Source organism: Ixodes scapularis, unplaced genomic scaffold (assembly GCF_016920785.2).
Source record: "Ixodes scapularis isolate PalLabHiFi unplaced genomic scaffold, ASM1692078v2 PGA_scaffold1__304_contigs__length_218370807, whole genome shotgun sequence".
NCBI classification, from domain to species: Eukaryota; Metazoa; Arthropoda; class Arachnida; order Ixodida; family Ixodidae; genus Ixodes; species Ixodes scapularis.
Genome location: NW_024609846.1, coordinates 65,151,064 through 65,176,140, shown reverse-complemented (window position 1 = coordinate 65,176,140; position 25,077 = coordinate 65,151,064). Strand labels below are relative to the sequence as shown.

The 25,077-nt window shown below is 44.0% G+C and overlaps 1 protein-coding gene across 1 annotated transcript; it reads left to right on the top strand.

Moving 5' to 3' along the window:
• The first annotated feature begins 1,444 nt into the window (after window positions 1–1,444).
• Window positions 1,445–23,403, top strand: LOC115321022 (chymotrypsin BI). Its single transcript, XM_042290517.1, has 6 exons — window positions 1,445–1,974; window positions 8,792–9,002; window positions 15,403–15,595; window positions 15,679–15,808; window positions 17,003–17,337; window positions 23,278–23,403. Exons 1-6 carry the CDS (start codon window positions 1,911–1,913, stop codon window positions 23,362–23,364), a joined length of 1,020 nt encoding a protein of 339 aa, XP_042146451.1. The 5' UTR covers window positions 1,445–1,910; the 3' UTR covers window positions 23,365–23,403.
• Window positions 23,404–25,077: the final 1,674 nt, after the last annotated feature.

Sequence of the window (25,077 nt, the reverse complement as noted above, 5' to 3'; positions counted from 1 at the left end):
AACTAGGTTTTGGCCCCACTCCGACTTAAGATGAGACGAGGTATACAAAAACAAAACAATTGTGTTCACGCTCCTCATAAAACTGCGTGTTATTATAGAATAAATACAAAAGCAAGAATATCGACCCTACTCTTAAAAAGTAATTTTATGAGAAACAATCCAGCGTCAAGTGTGGGAGCAGAATATATGAGCGAACGTTCGGTGGTGATGCACCGCCTTTAAACTAAAATCTAATAATATTTGGTGTTCTTCTAAGTGTAGTAGGTAGAACAAAAAACGCAATTCCAGGAAAGAAAACAAATATAGCTCTCACAAAGCGCTTGTTTAAATTTGAAACCCTGTGTACGCCGCCCACTTTCTGTTCTTAAGGCCTGTCTCTAGCATCATGCCGTCATTTTTCTATTTCTTTCATACTCTCTCGTGTAGTAATGGCAGCCACGTGACGTGTACCCCAAATAAAGAATTAAACAAGAAAAGTGTTTCGCCCCTCAAAATATGGAGAAGCTGGAGAACCTCAGAAAATTATTTTACGACCAGATTTTTTTTTTTTTTGGGGGGGGGGGGGGGGGGGGATAATGAATTGACTTGGCTGCCATTAAGTAGCAAGCCCTTAAAAAAAATGTTTTATTGCTCCAAATTCTAAAATTAAATTATAGCTTTAGTTTTTTTCTTAATTAAGTTTTCTTTTCTTTTTTTAATCTACGTTCAAAGATTTTAGGAGCACTGGACTTTGTTAAGTGATCATGACACCTAAAGTGGTTCCCACAAACATTATTATTACCCCATGAGTCCAATGTACCGTTGACCCTTCGAAGAAACCGCGCGCATACCTCGGTTTTCAGTAAAGCCTGGAGTCACGCTGCTAATTCATCACACTGGCCGCTGCAGACATGATAACAGTCTCGTCTGCCGGCACACAACACACATGCTCGTAGCATGTTTGATTCCTACCTATGTATTCTTGGAACTTGTTTGCCGGCATTTTTTGTGTGATCAATGTGATGGGACAGTCGTACAAGGAAGAGACACGCATCAGACAGTGTCGCATGACTGTCTTTTTTTATTATTATTATTTCTGTATTAGCGGTGTGGCCGTGGCTTAACGCATCGCGCAGGGATTTTGTACAGAAGTGTTGGAAGGTAGGGAGTTTTTTTGTTTTTTTTTTCTGCTTGGTCATTTTAAAGAACCAACTTACTCGAGTAAAGAGTCAAATGTTAAAAAGAATCCGATTCCGCTACCCACGGCGCCTTTCGGCTCGCAATTAAAGGGCATCTGGTTGTTACAAAAGTCGAGACAGACTAGCATGTGCAAGCGAGGGCGCTGCCACTGACCTCTGATATTAGACAATGTCTTTTAAGTCCCATCCAGCGCGCAAACTTTTTTTTGTTTTTTCTTTTGGTGTGGTCTGATTTTATTTTATACTACTTATCTTACTTTTACAACGACAAGCTTCAAAGCTACCGCTACGAAAAGGAATCGTTTAATACTACTTCTATAAAGCATCACGCCAACACCGCACCCATATAGTCTCCGCAGCAGCAGCTGTCTGGAAATCCGCTCTCTAATGCCGCGAGACTCTGCAGGCTTCGTCGTGGCGGGCATAAATGTCAGGAAGGATATTTTCCCCCGCGAGTAGTCTCTCAAACGGTCCATAAATAGTTACACCCGCAAATATCGCTGCGGAAGTTGAAAGCACTGAACGCACGTAGGTGTAATTTTAGGGTCTCCGGATGTTTGTTCCGTCGGGCGAAAATCAGTTTCACGCTTTCATTACGCTGAGAACGTCGCATGGTGCTATAGGCTGAGAAGGTCTTTGGTTGCAAACTAGGCTTCAATCAGACTCCCTACACAACCTCAAGATCTTTCAGACACGAATCAATTTTGTCAAGGTCGGAAAAGTGATCGTAGCATGAGCAATTTAATCATCTCGATTTTTTTATGGGAGATTGCTTGCTTCTCTTGGAATGTCGCCGGTAAGTGCACTTACTTTCGTTTCACTGTATAAAAAATACGCAGTTACGTCCGAGATCTTACTTTACTTTTCTAGCGTTTTCCCGTATTACGCGGTTACGCCGGGTATGAACGTTACGCTCGAGTCTACTTTAAAGAGAAGAGCGCGTGATGTTGTATGACACAGTATATTGCGCAGACATGACGCAGCATATCATTGTGTAGTGCATCGTGAACTATATTTGATTGATTGATTGAACATGTTTTATGAAAGAAGAAAAAAAATTGAAGCGCGTATGTCTCTCTCTAATCCATTGTCCACTGACATCGGAGAGAGAAGGGAATGGGGTGTGGATAGGCAGGGGAGTACCAAAAATGTCTCTGATCAGATGGAGTCCTGGATGTTTGCTGTCACGACAAAGTCAAGCAGCGAGTTCAATGGCTTTGCGGTGCTGCGGTGCGCCCCTCGGGTGTATCCAGTCCCGATGGTATTCCGGGCTCAGTTTAGGTTGCAGTTTTCGAATTGCTTTTTCCCGCGTCCGGCTGAGCTCCACACAGTCGCATAAGAAATGGTCACTTGTGGCTTGTTGTTCAGTGGCGCATCGTCTGCAAGACCTGTCGTCGGCGTGTTCTTTTTCTGCATCTGTCTTGAGCGCACATCTCTCGAACTTAGCCCGGACTGCCGGGGAGACGGCCGTTCCGGTTCAGAGTCTCCAAAGATGCACTGCAGCCCACCGGCCGTACCCGTTTGGCAGTGGGTCATCGTCTTCAGGTAGCATATTACGCAGGACCCTCCGTCGCTCGAGGCGGGCAAGTGTCGCCTCCTCGTCCTTGTCGGACTGCTCTTCGTCACAAGAATCCTCTTGAATAAGTACGGGCTCAGGGTAGTCGAGAATCGCGTTTCGGCCTTTGGCGTGTGTGTGTGTGTGTGTGGGGGGGGGGGGGGGGGGAGGGGGGGAGGGGGGGGGGGAGTGAGAAAGAATGAGCTCCCGCATGGCTTCGTGTGCTCTCTCGTTCCCCTCAATCCCGGCATGGCCCGGCACCCAGCAGATGGTGACTTTAACTCCTCTGGATTTGAGGGTCGTTGCTCTAGATTTTATTTCTTTTTTCGCCGTCTCGCTGGGGGAGTCTCGCTTCCTGCAGGTAGATAGGGCCTCTTTAAAGTGCGTGTACACGTGTAAGTGCTTGGACCCCTCTGGGGTCAGGGGTTCGTCTTCCACGGCGAATAATATGGCTTGCAGCTCTGCTTCTTGGTCGAATGTTTTTCGTGAAAATCCAAGTTTGCCTTGGAATCTCTGTTAAGACAAAACCGTGCAATGGCTGTGCCTCCGTCTTTTCTGACGGTTGCGTCGGTGTAGACGTGTACTGTTTCGGAGCCGAGACAGGCGTCTTGCACTGATTCAACGCGTTTTTTTTTAGGGGGGGGGGGGGGGGGGGGAAGGGAGGGTTGCGCTGTTTCACCTGCCGTTCTGATCTTTGTCCCGCGTCTTGTTTCATGTAGTGATGGTCCACCACTGCCTCGTCCTCCCACGGGAGTGGAGGGTTAGAGATCGCGGGACGGCCCATTAGCCGGCGCCCAAACAGCTGGAGGATGGCCCTTCCGGGTCTGGTTCGCTCGAGTCTCTAGACTTGGGCGATGCGATAGATTTCGGTCCCATCTTCCAGAGTATTGATCCGGGAGTGTTTGTGGAGCTCCTCTATCGGAGAAAATCTGGGGATGCCGGCGACTGTCATCATTGCCTCTCTGTTCAGCACCTCTAGTTTGCGCTTTTGTGCTCCTGTGGCAGGTAGGTAGCTTATACCGTACATTGCCTTGGACGTGGGAGGGCATATACTACCATGCGGAGGGTGCTTTAGTTCGTCTCCGCGATTTGGAGGTGGCCCTTCTGATGAGTCCCTGGGTATGTTTCCACGTTTTGGTGACTTGTGTAAGGCAGGCGCTCGCTCCGCCGTCCTCGTTGATATGGAGTCCTAGAACACGGATGCTTGTTGACACTGAATGGGACGGCCGTCGAGCTTGAAGAGATTCTTCACGCCCTTTTCCTTTTACTTGCATTCGCTACCACAACGTAAGACGTCTTTTCAGGACAGGCAGCCGTTCCGACTTCTCTCAGATACTCCGCCAGGGTGTCCAAGCCTTCCTGTAGGGCTTGTTCCTGGGCGCCAGGTGGACAGCCTGAAGTTTAAAAGCGTAAAATCATCGGGGTATAAGGCCGATGCCCTCAATTTTGGCCAAGGCTGGAAGGCCTGCCATCGTGAAGTTGAAAAGCGTCGGCGATAGGACGGCCCCTTGCGGGACTCCTATGCCGTTCGTCATTAGTGGGCCCAAGGTAGAGCCCGCTCTGGCTCTATACTGACGTCCATCGAGGAACGAACGAATGAATGCGATGACTCTACTGCTGAGACCGCTCTTACTTGCTCCTTCGATAATCGAGTGGTGCGGCACCGAAACAAACGCTTTCTTAACGTCGACTCTGACGACCACCTTCGAATCTAGTTTGGGCTTCTTTTCTAGGACGTCCTGATGCAACAGAAGAAGGCTGTCCTGGGTGGAGAGTTGGGGTCGGAAACCTGTCTGACGCGGGTTCAGGACGTTATTTGCCTCTACGCACCACCGGATACGGCCCAAGACAAGCCGCTCTATTAACTTGCACAGGTTTGACATGACTGATACAGGTCGCATGTTGGCGAGCGCCGTGGTGGGCGCTCTGGGCTTTGGTATGGGCACAATTCAAGACTCATTCCACTCCTCTGGGACCCGGCCTGTCTCCAAGATATCGTTTATACAGCCCAGGAGCTCATGTTTTCTGTCTTCGGGTAGGTTTCGAAGTACTGTATTTGAGATTTCATCTGGTTCAAAGGCTCTTCCAGACTTGGCCTCATGGATGATCGAGAGAAACTCCCCGAGCGTGAAGGGGGAATCCAAAAACGAGCGGCCGGATACTGCATGTACCGCCCTCCAGTCTTTCAGTCTCCGTGTCCACTCCCGGCGCTCCGCTGCTTGTGCCGGTTGGTCTTGGGAAGAAATGCGCTCCCTCTAGGATGGCTAGCTCTTCTTCCGGAAAGCCCATTCGGACTGCCAAGTACTGGCCTACCTTGCGTGTTTTACCACGATTTTGCATTTCCCAGAAGGTGCTCCAAAGTCGAGCAAGTCCGGTCTTGGCTTCAATGGACGTGCATTGTTTCCTCCACCCTCGTTGGCATAGCTCGAGGGTGTACCTCTTCGCTTTCGCCATGGCGCAGTTGAGTTTCACACGTAGCGGCATTGTCTTACCGTTGTTGCGGTACCACAGAGGGCTTGTAGCCTTGACGCCCAAAAGCTTAATAGCTGTAAGTCGGGAGTTGGCGTGCCCCGCTTAGTTCCCCGGGGTTCTGTTGCAAGGCCAACAGCTGCTTGTGTCCATATTGAGAGGTTCGGCTGTTCGTGCTCCCGCTGATCCTTTTCCAGTGCTTCCCAAAACAAGTCCTCATCGATTATATGAGTCGGTCTTTCCGGCGCCTGGGACCTGCGCAGTGCGTTGAAGGTAACTTTAATGGGTTGGTGATAGCTACCCGTGGAGCTTTGGTAGCACCTTCCAGGTTACATGGAGCTTCGATGAGGCCCACTAGAGATCCAGGGAGTGCCATGTTGCTTGTTGCGCGTTGCAATCCTGGTGCAAACGTCATACTCGTTCACAAGCTTGAGCTTGGCTTCTGACGCGGCTCGCGCAAGGTTTATTCACCTAGAAGCATCCGGAGGGTAACCCTACCGCACATAGTGTGGGCGGAGTTAAAGTGTCCCCCTATATCAATATGTTCATCCAAGGGGATCGCTGAGCAAAGGTCCCGGAGTCAGTCCGCTTTTTTGCACTGCTTAAACCAGGGTTTAAAGTGCACTGATACAAGATTATTCTTCGTCTTCCCAACACTCGCCGTGGCCACTACTACCTCCCTGTCCGAATTGTAAAAAGGGTCGGTGTCCAGTTGTGCGTGAGGAACGTCTTTATCCACGAAGATTGTCCCGTGACCCTTGATATCTTGAATTGGAGGTTTTCCATTTCTGCGGACCCCTTTCCGGGTTCTGGCTATCGTAGGTGCAGTGTACGTGTAATATTCTTGCAGTTTCATGACGTCATTATCCGTCTCTTGGAGGAGGAGAGCGAGGGGTCTGCACTTCGGTGTCTTGCCTTCTCGAGACGGAGTCGAATTTCGATGAGGCGGCCGGTGAAGCCCCTGCAGTTCTATTGCAGAACCTACATGAACTTCCCTCCGCCACCTCGCCTGCGCCTTCCCCTTTTGCTACACTGCGCCGGGGGTGTTGGTTCTTTCTCGGGTAACTGTCGCCGTCGCTGTCACGGCGGGCGAATGCCATTTGCTTTCGTCTAAGGTTTCCCCTGATGGAGTGAGTTGATTCCGATAAGCGTATTAACAGTGCTTGCTGCTGAATTATCTGCTGTTGTGTATGTGCTCTCTGCTGCATTATCGGCTGTTGATCTCGGAGTGCGGCCATCTCTCCCAGAAGCCTTTCGAAGGCGATCGTGAGGTCATCGAGGGAGCACTGACTCCTGGTCTCCTCTGGAAAGGGGGGGGGGGGGGGGGGGGACTATCCTTTGGGGGCCCTCCTCGCCGTGCCGAGGTGCTATCCTTAATTGTTGGCATATGTCTGGCCCCATGCCGCTTTGTTGTGCTTGGAATCTACTGAGCCGAGGATGGGCGCCCTCTCCGAATCGGGAAGTTCAGAATACGAGTGCGGGAAAGTCCCCCGCACTCAGTAGGAGGGTGGCAACTTTTTTTCTTTCGAACGGAGGCCCGACATTCTTCGTTGGGTCGTGTTGTTTCTTGCTGGCTGCCCGGTTCCAGGGCTGAGACCTGGGAACCTTGTTAAGCCTCGTGTTCTTGTGCTTGAGTTGCCGCCGCGCTTTTTGTGTAGCCTTAACTCTCTTGGAACACGTGCAATCGGTAGCCACGTCTTCATCCCTACAATTTCGGCACTTTGGGGTCTGGTTCTGGCAATCGGACGTTACTTCCTTGTGAGGGCATCTACGGCGCCCGCATCATTGTGAGTCATCAGGGCACACATCCATTTTGTGTCCTATTCGGTGACGCATGTAACAGACGACCGCCCTGGGTCGGTATGTGGCAACTTTGCAAACCTTGTGGAAACACGTGATTTGGTATGGAATCCTGTTGCCCTCTAACCTGAACCTGATGACTCCGGTCTTGCCGCTTTTACCCAACTGTCGGGCTCCGATGATCCCGTGTGTTCGGCACTTCAAGTTGGCCAAAATTATTTCCGGCGATTCATTCATTTCCGGTGAAAAACAACGGGTAACCGAGCTCGACGTCAGCACGTCTTACTTCCCATGCCTCGTCTTCCTCCGTGAACTATATTTGAATTTTAGTACGCCATGTGTTGGAAGAGACTGTCGATCGTAGAAGGTACTGTCTTTTCGTGATTTACAGGTGCCCTGAGGAGGTTCCTGAGATCGCCTAAATATGGCGATAACCCACACTGCGGGCTCTAAGCATCCTAGAAATCCATAAATTATTACAACGCGCGGCCGATTTCCACTTTCAAAAAGGAATCAAAGATAGAAATTATCTCCTGCGATAGAAAACAGGAGGGCAGCAGCTAGGAGGGCATGTGACCAATGAGAACGCGGAATTTCGCTGAGATTGCGAACACAGCTATTACAAACTGTGTATGTTTTTGTAGATGATGGAACCAGATAAAAAAAAAAAGTCGTCAATTTTTTTTTTATTTTTTTTATGGAGAGGGAACGTAATACTGCCATAATCGTCTGAAAAACAGCAAACTTTGTTTGTTTGATTATTTTTATTCAAGCCTTTTGAGTAGGTTTCTTAACATTAATTAATTAATTAGCAGAGAAAATTATTCATCTAAGAACTCTTAAATTGTTTTAAAATGAATTGTACGCTTTATCTGGATCTTTCTTTTTGAAAATATCGTCCCAACTTGCGTTGGCCAATATTTTGTTCAAACGTCTCCAAACCGCCCGGCATAATACAATGAGCTGGCACAAAGGATGCTAACGCTGTCTTTTTTTTTTTAGTAGTTTTTTTAGTAGTCAAGAACACAGAAGACAAGAGGCAGGACCAAGCGGAACAACAATTAATAACTTAACACCAAAGGAAAAAAAAACGAAACACAAATACTCACAATTGCTCGCAAGATTCTCCAAGTTCGTTCCAATGCCAATGTTCAGCTGTCTACCTGTTTTTCTTTTTAATTGACTTTAAGGACTAAAGAAACGTTCGGTCAATTACGGCCCTCATTTTTTATATTATATTGGATCAAACCTGTTATACCGTCAAGTGGTGCAGGTCGAGAGGAACAGTTTATTTCCTTTTTTTTATCTCTCACTTAGAAATTGAGTAATTGAGTAGTTAATCTTAACGCACATAAAAACAAGGTCATAACTTAGCACTACCGATATTTCACGGCTTTCGCCGTAACTTGTAATTGGTAATAAACATCAATCGAGGTTCCGGAAATAAATTTAACCTGGTGAGCAATTTGATAACGAAAAACAACCATGTGCCATAACAAATTTGTCAGTTCTCTTTTTGAAACAATATTGGCAAGCATTTCGATGTTGAAATCGACTAAATAACTCTCACTACGTAAAGTTAGGCCCGCTAAATAGATGTGGAGGGGTAACAGCGATACTACCCTCTCCCCCTTTTTTTCAACAGTTTAATCTAAACGTTTTTGTCGTTGTTTTTTGCGTAAAGGCGTAGCATGATTGTTACTCTTAAAACCGGGAAGAAAATGGCATTGCAACAAGATTTACGTTTGTACAAGCTGGAGGACCTTGGGATATTTATGCTCATTTTCAGGGTCACCAGTCCATGTTTCCGAAGGCAAAGCCCCTCATGAGTGCGGTCGGCGTCAACTGCCCGTCAGTGTTACGGAGAGAATATTGAACGGCACACCAGCGGACCCTGGAAACTGGCCATGGATGGTCAGCCTGTACGCGAAAGGAGACTTCGTATGCGGGGGAACGCTCATCAGCGACCAGCTCGTATTGACGGCAGCACACTGTGTCTGGTACACACTGACCCCCATCTTACCTCCATCCAACTACACTAACTGTTGTCCCTAATTTCAGCGAACTCTTAGAAGCTTGTGCTTGTATTCTGGCCCCCGGTGCAGTTTTCAAAATGCAGTCCTCCGACTAGACATGTTTAAAAGCTGAAATATTATGCGGTGTGTGCTAGAAAGGACTTATTTTTTTCTAGATCGTCCATTATGATGAGACGTAAGGAACTTTGTGAATAACATAGTACGTTAATAATAATTGATGTATAATTCAAATTTCTTTGTGAGCTAACCTTTGTTAGCTAAGCATTTTCAATCGCGAACCTCGGTTATCACCGTTTGGTCATATGTGTATATTTACCACATCTTCACCCAACTATTACGAAGCGCCGTGGGCTACCTCGGCATCAGCCACTGGCCTTCCTCCAACATCCCGGTGGTCCTCGACCAAATAAATATACAAATACAAAAAGTAAAGCGGGAATTTGTAAAAGTGTGAAATGTATGAGATTCTTTTAGGTGCGAACTATGCACCGGTTGCGTACTAGGATCCAGAAAATATACGGTACTCCGAAATCTCATGATTTCTTTTTCTTGGGCCAACCTCAGCTAGCAATAGGTCAAGCGATATCGCACCCGAAATATCATGATGTGTAATTGGAAGAAAAAAGACGCCTATCCCTTTTGCCGCGGAGACCGCGGGGACAAAGGGTGTGATACCAGTCGCCCTCTTAATTGTTTTATCGAAATTAAGGCGAACCAATAACAGACCTTTATTCAAACTTACATCACGCAACATCGCCGGTCGCCATTGCTTCGACACAAAATCTATTTTCTGGCTTCCAAGTGCCATTATTATGTTATTTCTTAGTGTACACTCTAAAAAATGTATGTGCCTCTACTTTCACGCACAACACTCGGAGAGCCAATCAGCGCAACTTACGGAGGCAGCTCAGCGAATGACGATGCGGAAACATATGTTTAGACCGAAGACCGCAGTCTGAGTTGTGACATTAAGCAATGCAAAACGTCACGCTCGCATTGCTTTATGTCACAACTCAGACTGAGTTTTCTGGCCGAAACATATGTTTAGACCAAAAACCGCAGTCTGAGTTGTGACATTAAGCAATGCAAGCGTGACGTTTTGCATTGCTTAATGTCACAACTCCGACTGCGGTTTTTGGTCTAAACATATGTTTCCGCATCGTCATTCGCTGAGCTGCCTCCGTAAGTTGCGCTGATTGGCTCACCGAGTGTTGGACGGGAAAGTAGACGCACGGGCTTTTTTTAGAGTGTATGCGCTTCCTGAGATGTTCTAATATAGCGCTTGTGTACATAATTAATGTAGGCAATGTGTTTTGTTTTTTTTTAGCTACGCCAGATGTTTCAATTAAGGATGAAAAAGTTATATAAATGTTGTTTTTATTCTTTGTTTGTATGACCTGGTGGACATAAGTTCGCCAGGTCATACACTATTATCAAGCTAATTAACTCACATTTATTATTTAACGTTTAATTACTGTTTTCAGGATATATTTGATATTACAAACTTTGAGGCGGTGGTATGCCAAAACTTCAATTTTGTAGAATCCGCGTAATCAGCCCCTGTTCGCCGATTTTCGTCTCCGAATTTCGCACTTTTATCCGGCTAATGTAGCAAAGTTCGGTTATAGCGCCAATTGGCCGGATTGACTGGAGAAAAATTTGAGTTAAGTCGAAAATTCGGGAACAGATATCTCGGAACACGGACTGGTTACGCGAATTCGGATAAAATAGAACAGCCTTGGCATACGACCGCCTCAAGGTTTGTAATATAAACATATACTCTAATTAAAGTAATTAGAAAGTTCATTAATGAATTTTAGTTAGTCACTCTGATAATAGTTATAGTTCTATTCTCATATATTATCCGCTGAGCCATATAAACAAGCTATGAAAATTTCATTCATGTAAGTTTTCCCCCTTTACTTAAACATTTGGTGCAGCTAAAAAAAAAAACACCCCAATTAACACCCCCCCCCCCCCCCATTGCATTGCCATCCGGTGCTGTGGGTAATAGAATAAATAAATAAACAAGTGTGAACCTACCCGAGTTCAGGCCGAACGCTGACACAGCCCTGGTGTACAATACTTGCTCAGAGTACGTGATCAAGCAATGCCAGACAGACGAGGGCGCGGACTTTTGAAAACAAAAAAACAAAACAAAAAGGTATATTGGTGTTTTGAATAGATCACAATGCGATATACTGCCAGGGGCTTCTGGTGCTATAGACGATTGTAAGCAAGGCGACTAGCCGCCGCCACGTCTTTGCTCGTGCGGAGAAGCCCTTGCAAATGCAAGCTTGCCAAGGATGTTCAAGAGCAAGCTGCACACGCTTACACGCATGGGGCACTAGACGGGGCGCCTTGCAAGCAATTGTTCATACATATCTCTTAAAAAGAAAAAATATTGGAAGCGATTTTTACCTTCAAAGTTCTAGGAATCGGTGCGGAAATTGGTATGTCACGTGACATATTTTTCGACTAAATTAGCGGGAAACTGAATGGCTGTATAGGTCACGTGACACCAGGTCACGTGACATCGATTTCCCTATCTAAATTTAGCGGGAAAAGAGGCGTCACGTAACTTCCCCCGACGTCACGTGACGCATCTTTCCCCGCTAAATTTAGCGGATAATGCAAAGCAGGACGGACAAACGGACGGACGGACGGAGAGACAAAATTTTAGGATTGGGGATATCGTTAAAAATTATTTTATGGTTTAAAACCTATCTAAAGTCACCTGTGTATTATACGAGAACTCTGCATATACCGTGTGTCGCAAATAGCGGCCAGGCTCTTTAAAGCGACCGGAAAATTCTGTTTCTTAACCTACCGCGCTACGATTTTCTGCAGCTCTGCCCACAGATGGTGCATTTATTTTTACTTTTTTTAAGTTTGCAAAGGGCGAACTCACTCTAGGAAAAAATAAACAACAAAAAAGGCTTAACTCCTATGAAAACGCAGCGAAGCCATCGGTCTTCAAACAATACGGCGCCGTTTCGCACGGGAGACAAGAGATGGTGCAAGCGGTCGCGACGCCAACTGCCGCCAACGAACGAGCATACGGCGGCGAGAGCCGGCGTCTTTAGCAGACGATCTTTTCGACTGCTAAAGACATGTCGCCCAGCAACTCTAATAACCTTTAGGCTACTTTTTTTATGATTATTATTATCATGAACCAAGTCGTGTAACTTTCGAAAGAACCACGACCGCTGCAATAGTCCTAATGCCAGGTATTTTAGGGCGACCTATAAAGAAGCTAACGAGCATTTTGGTTTTTCTTTTTTACGTTTTAACATTGTTTTGTTTTCTACGTTTCAATATCTTGTTGTTTTTTGTTTTTGTTTTTTCTTGAAATGTAGGGATATTTTATTGAACGATCTCGTTACTAGAGCGTTCCATGGGGCTACTCTTGAACGTGAGGTCTAATGATGTTGCCTCGGCTCCCAGGCGCCCTTATGCTACATCCACACTGGTAGTGTCACCGTCCCTGTTTGTGAAATATTAGTAATTACCAGACTTGTACCGTACGCATTACAAGTAATCAAATTACTTGCAATCGATTACTTTTTGGAGTAATTTTGTAATCAGTTGATTACTTTTATTAGGCAGTAATCACAAGAGTAATCTTATTACTTTTTGAAGCAATAAAAATTACTTGTAACCGTTACAATTTCTCCACGGGACCAGCCCCCCCCCCCCCCCCCCCCCCTCCCGGGCACGCGCGCCTTTATTTTTATTTTTTTATGAAATGACAAAAATAATTATTTTTTTTAAACAGAAAAAAAAAAAAGATTTTTGCGGAGCTGTAGGAAGGGAGGTCAATCTCCTTTTATGTACAACTTCTGTGGAATGTCCGTTTTTTTTTTTTTTCGGGCTGGGACTGGGAGTGGGAAGCCCCAGGGAAGCACAGTGCGTGACAAAGGCCATTCAGAGCAAAGTTTGAGGAAGCAGAATGTAGCTTTGTGACTCCTTCGTTCAAACTAGCCCCCTCACGCACACACACACAGAAATAAAAAAAAATTTTAAAAATCCTGCTTAGGGTACCTACCCGCAGCCCGTAGGAGAACCAGAACCGAAGAATGCCTAAAGCGGATGCAAAATATAACAAAGGCAGTTGAAATATTTCCCCATTTCCCCTACGTGGTCTTTGTGACAAGCAATGTTTCGAGTTGAGAAGTGGTCGGTGCGATCTCTTCCGCTAATAGATACTACACATGATCCGTTTCAAATCCTGGAGCTGCTGCTCTTTTGTATAACATGCGAGCTCATCCACATGTGAATAATAAAATGAGCGACGCAAACTTTGAGCGACAACCCTTGCTTAAGCTTAACAAGATCTAGAACCCCCTCCGCTCCCCCCCCCCCCCCCCCCCGCACACACACACAGTGGCGAACGCCCAAATCATTAAACGTCTACAAACAAAATTTAGGCTTGTGTCCGGAGTGAAGGTGCAACGACCACGAAGAGGCAGCCAGTTTTTCTTCTTCAATACTTGTGCAAATGTGAAATGCAGGTTGGAAGTAGTTCATTGTTATGAGCGCTAAAGATGTGTATTCACACAATAAAGTAATCAGAAAAGTAACAATTACTTCTTTAAGTAATGTCCAATTACTTTTGCCGTCGAGTAATCAAGTAATCTATTCGAATACTTTTTAGCCAAGAGTAATAGTAATTGTAATCGATTACTTTTTTTTAGTAACGTGTACAAGACTGGTAACTACTAATGCATATGCTTAAAATATATAAATTAATCTCACTCTTATTTTAGGCAAAAGTGAGCTGATCCTCTCCGCGGAACAATGAGAGACGTTAGGGAGTTTTAACAAGTGGTTTTTCGATCGCACGGTTCCGAAATCGCAAACGGTGCAGCTGGTCTGTTCCATGAAACAGTGGGTGAAATTTTACGCATTTTAGCGAATCTTTAAACTAGCGCAATCATGTAAACGATGATGATAATGATTATGTTTGGCACGTAGCGCCATCTTCTAGTAAACATGTGAAACTTTCTGCAACTTGTAAATCTGTCGCGCCTCGTGTTTCCGGCGTGCGACTAATGTAAACAAGACGGCCGACGTAACTTTAGCGGGTCAGAATTTCAACAACTGCGAAGCTAGATAGAGTAAAAAGTGTCTGAACGACCGTAAAGGTATGTGGTGTGTCTCCGTCATTTTGAACTTGAACGATCGTTCACGTTGTGTGCCGTCGAACCATATCATTTCGTCTGCTCGCGGTCGCCAAAACAGCTAGACTGCCCGCAGATCGTAACAATTTACTAGCATGCGCAGATTGCAGCATTTACTATCGCTTACCATTGTGAACAGTCCTCAAAATTATTTGTTTCAACCTCTCAAATGAAGCAGAGTAACAGGATGGCAAATCGCCTCCCGCTGTCACAAAACCTAACGTTCGGCTTGGTCGGCGGAATCAGTCGCCGAACCGACCGCCATCTTTTTTTTTTCCCCCACGCCCCGAATAACTCGCCCGCGCATGCGCAATGGCGTCGGCGATGCGTTTGAGGACGAACCATTTGTGTGGAAACGACTTCCTAAAATTTTCTAATAAAAAAGTGTCTAAACAGTTCAAACAGACGATACAGTGCTCAACGAAGCGAAATGGACCAGCTGAGCGCGTGGCCTCACGGATCGACTAGTTGTGACTCCAGCGATGCCAGTAACCAAATAGGAGGGCTATATATTACTCTAGGCTACACTATAAAACAAAATCTGGTCGTAAGTACTTCAAAGCCCCGTTATCTTTCTAGAGCACCAAAGGGCAATAGTGCTTGAGGCGAAACCGTTCTTCACGAGCTCGAAGTGTAATTGGGGTGGAGAAGAACCTTTCAATAACGACTTTTTTAGAGTGTAGAATAATTGTTAATGCTAGCTGTATATTCTGAAGTAATTCTAGTAAATGATCCTTCAAGCGCAGTATATGAAGTTGTGCTAGCCAGGTCAGGTGCACCGCCGGTGTGCATTTTGTTTCGCTGAGCACTGTACGTTAGACTAAAACTTCGATTTGGAGGCTTTATGCGCCAAACCAACCAAGGACACCTGGCACACCCAAGCGGAGAACTGAGGATTAATGTCGACCACCTGGGGATATTTCCAAGGGCCCCCAAAAGCTTGGTTACACGATTCCTTTTCCGGAATAAAAAACCTCCGTTAGATTGTGGGCACTCTGTCCGGGTACCTGCCAATTTGGGATCCGTTGGCCGTCGTTTTGCCTCGGAGACCCCAAGGCAGTCAACACACTTATATAACAAAAAACTAATATACAATATTGTTGAAAGTTAGAATGAGTGCTACCTTTTTTTTATTATTTCTTTCTGTTTCGAATTGTTTTTTTTTTATGTTTGGTTTTAAGGCACGTTAACATCACGGACCTAACAGTTTGCTACGGAACAACAAAGAGGTGCAAGACCGACTATTACGAAGAAGAGGTTAACACCAGTTCCCAGCAGAATTCATCCGGTGTAACAAGCGAGGCCGAAATGGAGTGCGGAAACGTGGAACACATATGCGCCCCACGTGCACTGGGTAACTGCTCCGTTTTGCCGGTACGTAGAGAAGAAATAAAAGAAATACGCGCGAAGAATAATTGAGCAATCAAAACTACAGAAAACACGCGTACCGATTCCAGGTAGATCTCACTATTTTGAGGCTGAAGAAAACAGTGAAATTCAACGAACTTACCCAGCCTATTTGTCTTCCCGAAAATTGTCAGGACGCACCTCCCAACGCAACCCTCTACATAGCAGGATGGGGCATGAGTAAGATAAAACTGTTCTGATTTCTAGCCTTTGTGGGAAAAAAATACAAAAATGTGATTATTCATAATGTTCATGATTCTGACTTTTCTCGTCGCTTCAAATCTCAAGTAACTGGCAGCTCAGATCATAATCAAGTAATAATAATAATAATAATATATATATATATATATATATATCACATTTTTGTATTTTTCCCTATTTTAGCGATTCTTTAAAGTAGCGCAATCATGTAAACGATGATGATAATGATTATGTTTGGCACGTAGCGCCATCTTCTAGTAAACATGTGAAACATTCTGCAACTTGTAAATCTGCCAAAATAAACAAAAATCAAATGATATATATATATATATCATTTTATTTTTGTTTCTTTTGGGTAACGGATAGTATTACTTTATTTTGCCTGTGTAACAATAACAGGTACCATAACTAGATGGCCCGATCTTTGCACTTGTTCGTGCTGTAGTTACATCATGATTCAAAAGTCCAGATTAAAAAAGACATCTCAATTCGTATAATTTTCCCTTTTGAGTTGACGGTTACTTTAGGTTCACAAGCAGAAAAAAAAGCATTAAACATTAATAGGGTACTAATAGTAAGTAATACCTAAGAGTGCAACACAGAACCCGTTACGTGCAAAAGTTAATTCATATAGTGATCTACGCGACAAAGATGAAGAATATACTTTAAGTTCTGAGAAACCTAGCAGAAAGTAACATGACCACGTTTTGGCGTGGGCATTTTTCTTACACTCGTTTGACAATTACAAAGTTCCTTTCACTCATACAGACCTTCTCAATTACCCTCCAATTGGACTGTCCTATTATTGTGGTGTATCGCTTCAGGTTATCACTACACGATTAACAACACGCTCGAAGTAATAGGTTTATGCTACATTGAAACATAAAGAAACCGACCTGCTAAATAAACGTTAATGGCTACCGGATCGATCGAAAAAGAAGTTGCAGTATTTTATTAAGTTCCTTGAGTTTATTTTGTTTCATACAATAGAAGGCAACATCCACACGAAGTTTTTTTTTACATGTTTATCTATATATGTTTCATGATGTTTGAGTATACGAATATCGTTTCGGCAATCTCGACTGTAAAGATACTGCTACATGCCTTGGTCATTGTTCGGGACACATGTCTTTACCGCATAACAGACCTCAAGCTGCAGATTTTTTATTTCAGATATTGAGAACATCAGTGATATTTACGATGATTATACTGACGAGGAAGCAGACAACAAAACTGAAAGTGAAGCCGATGAATTCGAGGTCTCGACATTTAGCATGGAAATTAACGACCGTAATAGATCTCACGAAGAGCTTGAAAGTGACGAAGACGAAACGGGAGATAACAGGACGCAGTCGTCAGGAAACTTCGGATTGATCCCAACAATACAAGACGACCTCTTGGAAACGCAAGTTAGCTACATCTCGCAAGATGAGTGTAGCAAAGAGGCGGAGGTAGCGATCCCCAGCTATATGCGCTGCTCCGACCTGCAACCAGCCGGTGGCTCTCAGGTGAGTCTTAAAATTGAGATAATGTTGTTATCCCTGTCTTTGACAGATTCAGAAAATGTGAAAACCACAAACACATCTACCCTAGTTCCTGATGTCGCGGGAGGCAGGTAGCGCTGGCTTTCAAGCATGCGCAAATTTTTTTTTTCTTTTTTATGTTATGTTTATGTGCATTGCACAGCACATCACGGCCCTCACGTGCAGACGCGGCTGTTCGTAAGCAAAGGAGTTGGTATGTAACTCGCCACCCGCAGCTGCAGCTGCGAATATTCGTCTAGTTAGTCTCACTTGACGGATATTAGTTTGAAGCATTTGGATATACTAATATGCATTAATACCCGTGCCACACGGGCAACTCGTATGCAATTTACAACGAATGACACTTGAGCGGGCGGCCAATGAGCGCGCGACACTCCGGGCGTCGCGCATTCCACGCGCGACAGATTGCGAGCTGATTCGCCGATCACATAAATGCCATTCGTTGTAAATGGCATTCGAGTTGCCCGTGTGGCACGGGTATAAGTTTAGGCGTACTAACTTAAAGGGCCTCTGACACGCCAAAAAAAGATATTTTTTTTTTCATGCTAGGCGTTGAAATGGCATGTCAGGACATTACAAAAAAAAATTGTTTCACTATAGAGGTGCGTAGTTTGTTTTATAAAAAATAGAAATAAGAGGCCCAATTCAAAGTTCCCGCCAGTGCGCTGTGACGTAATAGTGTACCGCAAGGTGTCGGGGCGGTCAGAAGGGAGGTATCGCCGGAAGTCACGTGACTTGTATCCCTCCTCGTGCTTACCGCGAGCGCGTGTAATATTTTTTTTAATATTTTTGTTGTTCTCCGCACCTCCACGAGCGATCCAAGCAGACAAGGTTTCCTTTATCGGCTTTTCATCGCTTAATGTTGCTGTAAAGGTAGAAGAAGAGGAGTCAGTGAATTGACATGATCAACTACAATGCCTAGAAGGTGCTGTGTGAGGCACTGTCCCGGTATTTCAGCAACTGAAGAAGAGATCACACTGCATGCGTTTCCGAGAGACGGCAGGCATCTTCAGCCTGGAGAGTATACGAAGATTCGACGACCTTGTTGTCCGAACCTTCAGCAATGCAATTGGGCGTGTCGTACGCAAGTAATCCTAATTTCTGCGAGCGTTCTAAATTTTTTTTTTGCCAAACTTGATAGCTCCTTTTGTCCTCAGTATAGCCCTGTATCATCGGACTGACGGCATGCACTCGTACACTGGCTCGCAACGCTTTCATCATTGACCTTACTGACTCTTCGGGGATCGGGGGCCGAGTGGGCTAGCGCACACCAGCTCGGAGCACGTGGAGCGAAAGCTCGCGCTGCAGAACCCAGGGATCCTGGGTTCGAGCCCCACCCCTGCCCGTTTCGATCTGGATGAGCATCGTACCGGCGTGCGGTCGTGTATCACTACTGCGTGATGCACGTTAAAGACCCCAGGCTAGCGGCTGTACCGCACTGGCTAAATTGCTCATCTACAGCTGGGAGACTCGTCGCCCCTGTGAGGCAGACCAAGTTCTAGGCTGTATAAACACACACACAACCCAATTTACTGACTCTTCGTCCTCAACTTTTACAGCACGCAAACTAACCAACGGCACAGCGATAAAGAGCTAGTGGAACTGAAACTTCGTTTTCTACGATCGCTCGTACAAAGAGCAGAAAATAAAAAAAAAAGTTGTAGGCACGGTCGCGGAGAGCACGAGGAGTGAAACTCACGTGACTTCCTGCGAACCCACTTTTAGTGACGTATGTCGATGCCTCCCTTCTGACCGCCCCGACTATTGCTGTTACGTCACAGTGCACTGGCGGGAACTTTGAATTGGGCCTCCTATTTATATTTTTTATAAAAAAAAACTCCGCACCTTTATAGTGAAACAATTTTTTTATAATGTCCTGACATGCCATTTCAACTCCTAGCATAAAATTTTTTTTTTTGGCGCGTCAGAGGCTTTTTAATACATCCAGTAATTAATAAGTGACAATTAGGTTTTAAAAGTGTATTATATTTACCGATTAGCTTGTCTAATACAATTCAAACGGAAGCCGATAACCCCGAGTGTGAAGAGCGACCTCATTCCGTACAAATATATTAGATCGTATAGGGTACGCAGGTTTTTTTTTTTTTTGTTTTTTTTTTAAGCATTTAGATTGAGGTACCGTTGTGACGGGGACAATATTTCTATGAGAATGTGCAAATAGGCATGCGCGCCTCGCTGCAGTCATTTCTTTTTTTCTTTTTTTGAGTGTGTGTTTTTGTCTGTGTGTAAGGAATAGAATTTTTTTTTTTTTTTTTTTTTTTTGTAATGGCGTGTAATTGATGGTTAAACTTCCCGAAAACGTTGGAGATCGATCTCTAACATCTATACTGTAATCTGGGATAATTGGCCTACCGCTCAATAATTCTTCCCTCACTAAAGCTTTCTTGAAGAATGTGTCAAAAGCGTATATTGCATTAGATAATATTTGTAACTACCGGGTGCAAAAACGTAACTGATGCTGTTAAATGCAAACTGAAGCGGTACTGTATTTGAGGAAAACCATTTCAATCGTCTTCATTTGGCTTCCAGGTTCACAAATATTGAGCTTTTTTTTTTTCAATTTGGTGCACGGACACTCCAGAAAATTATTTCCAAAGTGCCGCTGCCGCCGCTCTTTCCCGGAGCGTGACGTCATGTCCAGAGTTTCCGGAATCTCCGCTCTCGCGCACCTTCAGCGCTTATCAAAGCTAAGCACTCGCTCTTTCTATTTTCAAAAAGGGCAGAAAAATATGTCCCGACTGGTGTCTGTACGGGTAAATATACCTGGCAAGCTTGCAATTGCACACGCTGCTCACACGAACGACAAGCGCTTGGCGGCCGAAAGATTTGGAAATGACGTAGCGACTGGTCGGAGCTTTTTCGTGTTTTCTTGCGTTTAGCTACGTGCTCGGGGTAAACGAACGTGACATGCAGATTTACGGGATAAAAATGTTCTAAAATTCACCTCTAACTTGTTTTTTTTTTTGTGCTTTTTTTAAGATTTTTTTTTTGTTTTTCTTTAAATAATTGTTACAAGTAAGCACTGTCGCTTACCAAAAAAACTCTATATATGAAGCTTTTCGTATTATATTATCAGTATCCTTGTAAACGGGTGCTTCTTGTACAAGCACCTCGGAGTCCATCCACTGTTCAAGCTACGTTTTTGTATCGCGTAGATCTTGTAACTATTGACAAGTCAAGGGCGATTGGAGACGTTAAATACACTAAAATGTTAACTCTCCAGCTGCACGAAGATAGCATGTTAATGGCTGGTACTTATACCTCCCCGAACTTGAGTCTGCATTTGCCTCTCGCAAGAATATTTAATTTAAAACCCGAAAAGAAGCTGCGCAAAATCTCTCGTTATATGTTATCATAATTTCAAAATTACACCATTCTAGCTGTACAATGTAACTATAGCCCGTGTGTACCATTGAACCTTTTCGTTCCAAAGTCAGAGTATGGCAGAGTGATATTAAAGTCAGAGCGATATTAAAAAATTCCTCGCATTATCCAACTATTCCTTCTCCCACATTCTCCGTGTGGAACAGCCACCCGGAATTAATTCCTCCCATATAGAGACCTGTTTATTTGTTGTTTCTTTCATACAAATTTAACAAACGTACATAAACTGATTTTATGTTGTGTCCATTCAATTTAATTCAATGTTTATTTGATGAGTTGAAGAGTGTGGTCCCATATCCTGGTCCCGGCTACTTCGAATCAAGTAATGTTGCCATAACATGTCCCATACTAAGGAAGTATGGTGCATGTTCTGTAATTCAGTAATATTAAATGCTGTGAATGAACGCGAAACGAGAAACCTTACTTCTGGAGTCGAATGAAGGCAAATTCTCTCTATGTTTTAGGTTCGTAGATTCTGAATAGTCTTTAAATATAAAAAGTGCACCCTCGTTTTGAACGTTTTCTATTTTATAATTCAAATAAATACCAGCACACTTGACGAATGATTTGAAAGCTAGGAGACAAGTTTCGGTAGATTCTAAACACAATTTTCGTATACTGAACCCTAATACCCGACTTTTCCTAATTAAAATGTATTCAATAGGCTCATGCCAGCTTAGGTTATCAAAAAAAAAAAAACTCCCAGATATGTATTTGTTTGACTTTTTCAAGGGGGGCTCCGTTTTTTTTTAATCTTTCTTTGTGTGTGTGTGTGTAATAGCAGCACATTGTGGTTTTAGTCGTTGATACATTCATTAGTTTTGTTTTGTTGGTGTTAATACTAATTTGCCCCTTATACAACATAAAAAAAGTTTTCGACCATTTTTTTTTTTCCAAAACTAGGGTCTCAATAATAGATACTGTTTTCCTATATAAGTATATAATAAGCGATATATTATTTCCAACTATAAAGTCAGTGCATGAAGAATAATACTCTAAGGTACCATACACTCAAAAATAAAACTTTCACACGGCGGGAGAAACGATTACACAATAAATACATACGTACATATGTACAGTGTTAATCACACTTGTCTATAACGCGCGAGCGCGCGGCTTTTTCCGGGGAGCGCTAGACTGGTGGCATTCGCGGAAACTAAGCTAGTCACGTGGTGCAACATGGAACGGCCCGCTCGAGGGGTGTCCTGCCCGCTCTATCAACTGGCGGCGAACGCGGAAGGCTGCTCGCACGCTTTTTACAAACATCATTGCTCGAACAATAAACAGACGAAAGCATGAAGGCGTATCAACCATTGTCGTCATAAAAAAACAAAAATACACCATAAAGCACTTTACTTTTATCGCTTGTCAAGCTGATAGAGTGGGCAGGACACCCCTCGAGAGGGACTTTTATCGCTTATCAAGCTGATCGAGTGGGCAGAACACCCCTTGAGCGGGCCGTTCCATGTTGCGCCACATGACTAGGTTCGTTTTTACGAATGCCACTAGTCTAGCGCTTGCCGGAGAATGCCGCACGCTCGCGCGTTATAGACGAGCGTGATTAGCACAGTATATATGTAAAATAAATTATTGTAACAGGTTTCCGAGCAGACACATGGTGCGTGCACTTCTTTTTTTATATATATAAGGCGATATAACGCCGTTCCGAATCGTTTAAATACAGCGCGTATTCCAACTTTCCGTAATAATCTAGAAACGTTAATACAAATTATAAATACATTTTTATTAAAAGAAACGAAAGACGGTTACAAACCTCTGTGATGCGAAACTAGAGTGCAGCTCTTGAGGAGGAGGAGGGGAGGGTACAGAGGAAAAGGTATGCCCCTCCTCCGCCTCTGTACCCTTTCCTCTTCCTCCTCCTCCTCCTCCTCCGTGCAAAGTCTTGAAACTCGTTGCCATGCGGCATTCGAAGCGCGCATCTCGTGGTAACTCGCGGTCGAATCTGTTTGCAGAATGTCTTTTGTACAGACTTGTACGCAGTTCATCTGCTCTACTCAAGTTACTGTAGTTTAAGCACTTTTCTAAGTAGTTTAGTAACTTTCAATTACATTTTCATTTCGGTAATTAGTAGTTTAATTTAATTACTTTTTCCAACCAACTTCTACTCGAATTACGAATTACTTTCGAATTTTAGTGGTAGGTTTGCTTATAAACAAACATTCCTGCACATAAAAATAAAAACATTTTGACGATCAGTTTATATTTTCAAGGTGGGGAGGTGGGGGGCATTTGCGTAGGCAGGGGGAACAGTGCAAGCGTCACGTTTTGCGTTGCTTCATGTCAAAATCAGACCGCCTTTTTTGTCTAAACATATGTTTCCGTATCGTCATTCGCTGAGCTGCCTCCGTGATAGGCTCTCCGAGTTTTGTGCGGGAAAGTAGACATAAGGGTATTTTTATGAGTGCATTGCACCCGGTGTACACCTGTGAGCGATATGAAGGTAAACAGCCCTCTTCTTGTTTTTGACGCTCCTGCAAGTTTTGGAACAAGCTCTGTTCCAGAAGAGAGCTAGAACGCAAAGTTTGGACCCCCAAGCCACGTACGATTCGAGACGTTGAGAGCTAAAATAGCTTTAGGGAGCCGTAAAACAGGCAAGAAACCAGGTAAGGTGTTCACCTTCATATTGCCGGCGGGTGTACTTAAGGTTATGTGCTTGAAGTACATAACTGTCAGTTACTTTGTACTTTACTTCAATCAATTACTTTTTAGATATACTTTTCGCAGCACTGTAAACAAGCAAACACTGTCTGCAAAATTAAGCTCAGGCAGTGCCAAGCCCCAAACTCGAAATTATACAACCCCAATACATCAACAAAAAAGCAAAACAATTAGACACACAGAAGCAAAATCAGCTATTAAAGCATATATCTGTGAAAACACAATACGTTTCATGTTTGGCGATCAGAATTTCGCAAACGGATCAAACCCAATGTCTTTTCTTGTTACCATAAAAAAAATAAGAAAGTAACTTCAAGGGTAATTTGCTACTTTTTACGGTAGTTTGTAATTGACTCAATTACTTTTCATTTGAATAATTTTTTCTCTACTCAAATTACGTTTGAGGTCAATACTCAGTAACTTAACTTAATTACTTTCTTTGAGTAACTTGTAGATGGCTGCTTTTGTATGACGTATAAGCAGTATGAGCCCGCCGCAGTAACACTGCGCATACAATACACAAAAGAGACGGTGTTCGCTACATTATGACAGGACTATCTGCGGGCACGCCTCAAGCACCTTTGAATCCCTCAAAAAGAGGAACGAAAGCTCGTTCCTCGTTCCTTCTGATTTTTGCAACGCGTTCCTGCTACATGTTCCATCTGTGGGAAAGGAACTCGTTCTCGTTACGGTTAAAAAATGTAACGTATCGTTACACATACGTTACTTTTCTATTGTGATAATAACCATAATCAGTTACATCAAACTGCTTTTCTTTATCCCATTAAATGGCAACATAAGAATTTGAACGTTGTGATGGAAGTACACCTGGAGAAGAAAACAACCGGAAGCAAGGTTCCATGTGTTGACATATTCACTTTTAAAAATCTCAGCGTTTTACCGTATTCCTGTTTGTGGTGGGCGATTCAGACGAGTCAAATATACTGTGAGCCAGGAAATATTCTTTATTAAAGGGTTACTCTACATTGCACAAAAGTTTTACAGCGACCTCACATGTTTCAATCTAGGTGCGTTGTTCGAACTTAACAATAGTTGCATCTCGATGTTGCTGTTCGTAAAACAAGCAAGTGGAGAAGGAAGGGGGTAGGGCTTTTAAAAGGTCAGTCTTGAAAGCTACAAGTCGTTCTTCGTGAAGGTCGGACTCGTTGTTCAGACTTAAGGTGGGGGAGAAGGGGAGAGGAAACAACGGTTAAATTTTTGTGTATATTTTAAGTGACAAACGTTCGAGCTGCAAGGATGCGTTTGATGTCTGGTAACGTGCTTTTATTGTAACTGTAGGTCTCTTTGTGGAAGTTCAGTGATGGCTGTAGTCGACCTTACATTTCTGAGTGTATAAGGATTCCTTTAAACAAAGAAAGCAGCTGAGCTTAGGAGGTCCCTCGTCCTGTGTATTTTCCTTCGACTAAAAGTTTTGCTTTTTGTGCCGCAGTCTCGGGCACCAAACAAAATAATCAATGTCCACCAGCTCGCACGCACCCGAGCTGTTACCAGGCGTGCACCCTACCAATTCAGCCCTAAAATAAGTAACAAAAAAGTTAACGAGATCCTGCTCTTCGTAACGTTATTGTTTTCATACTTTCTAGAGTTTCTCCCTTAGAA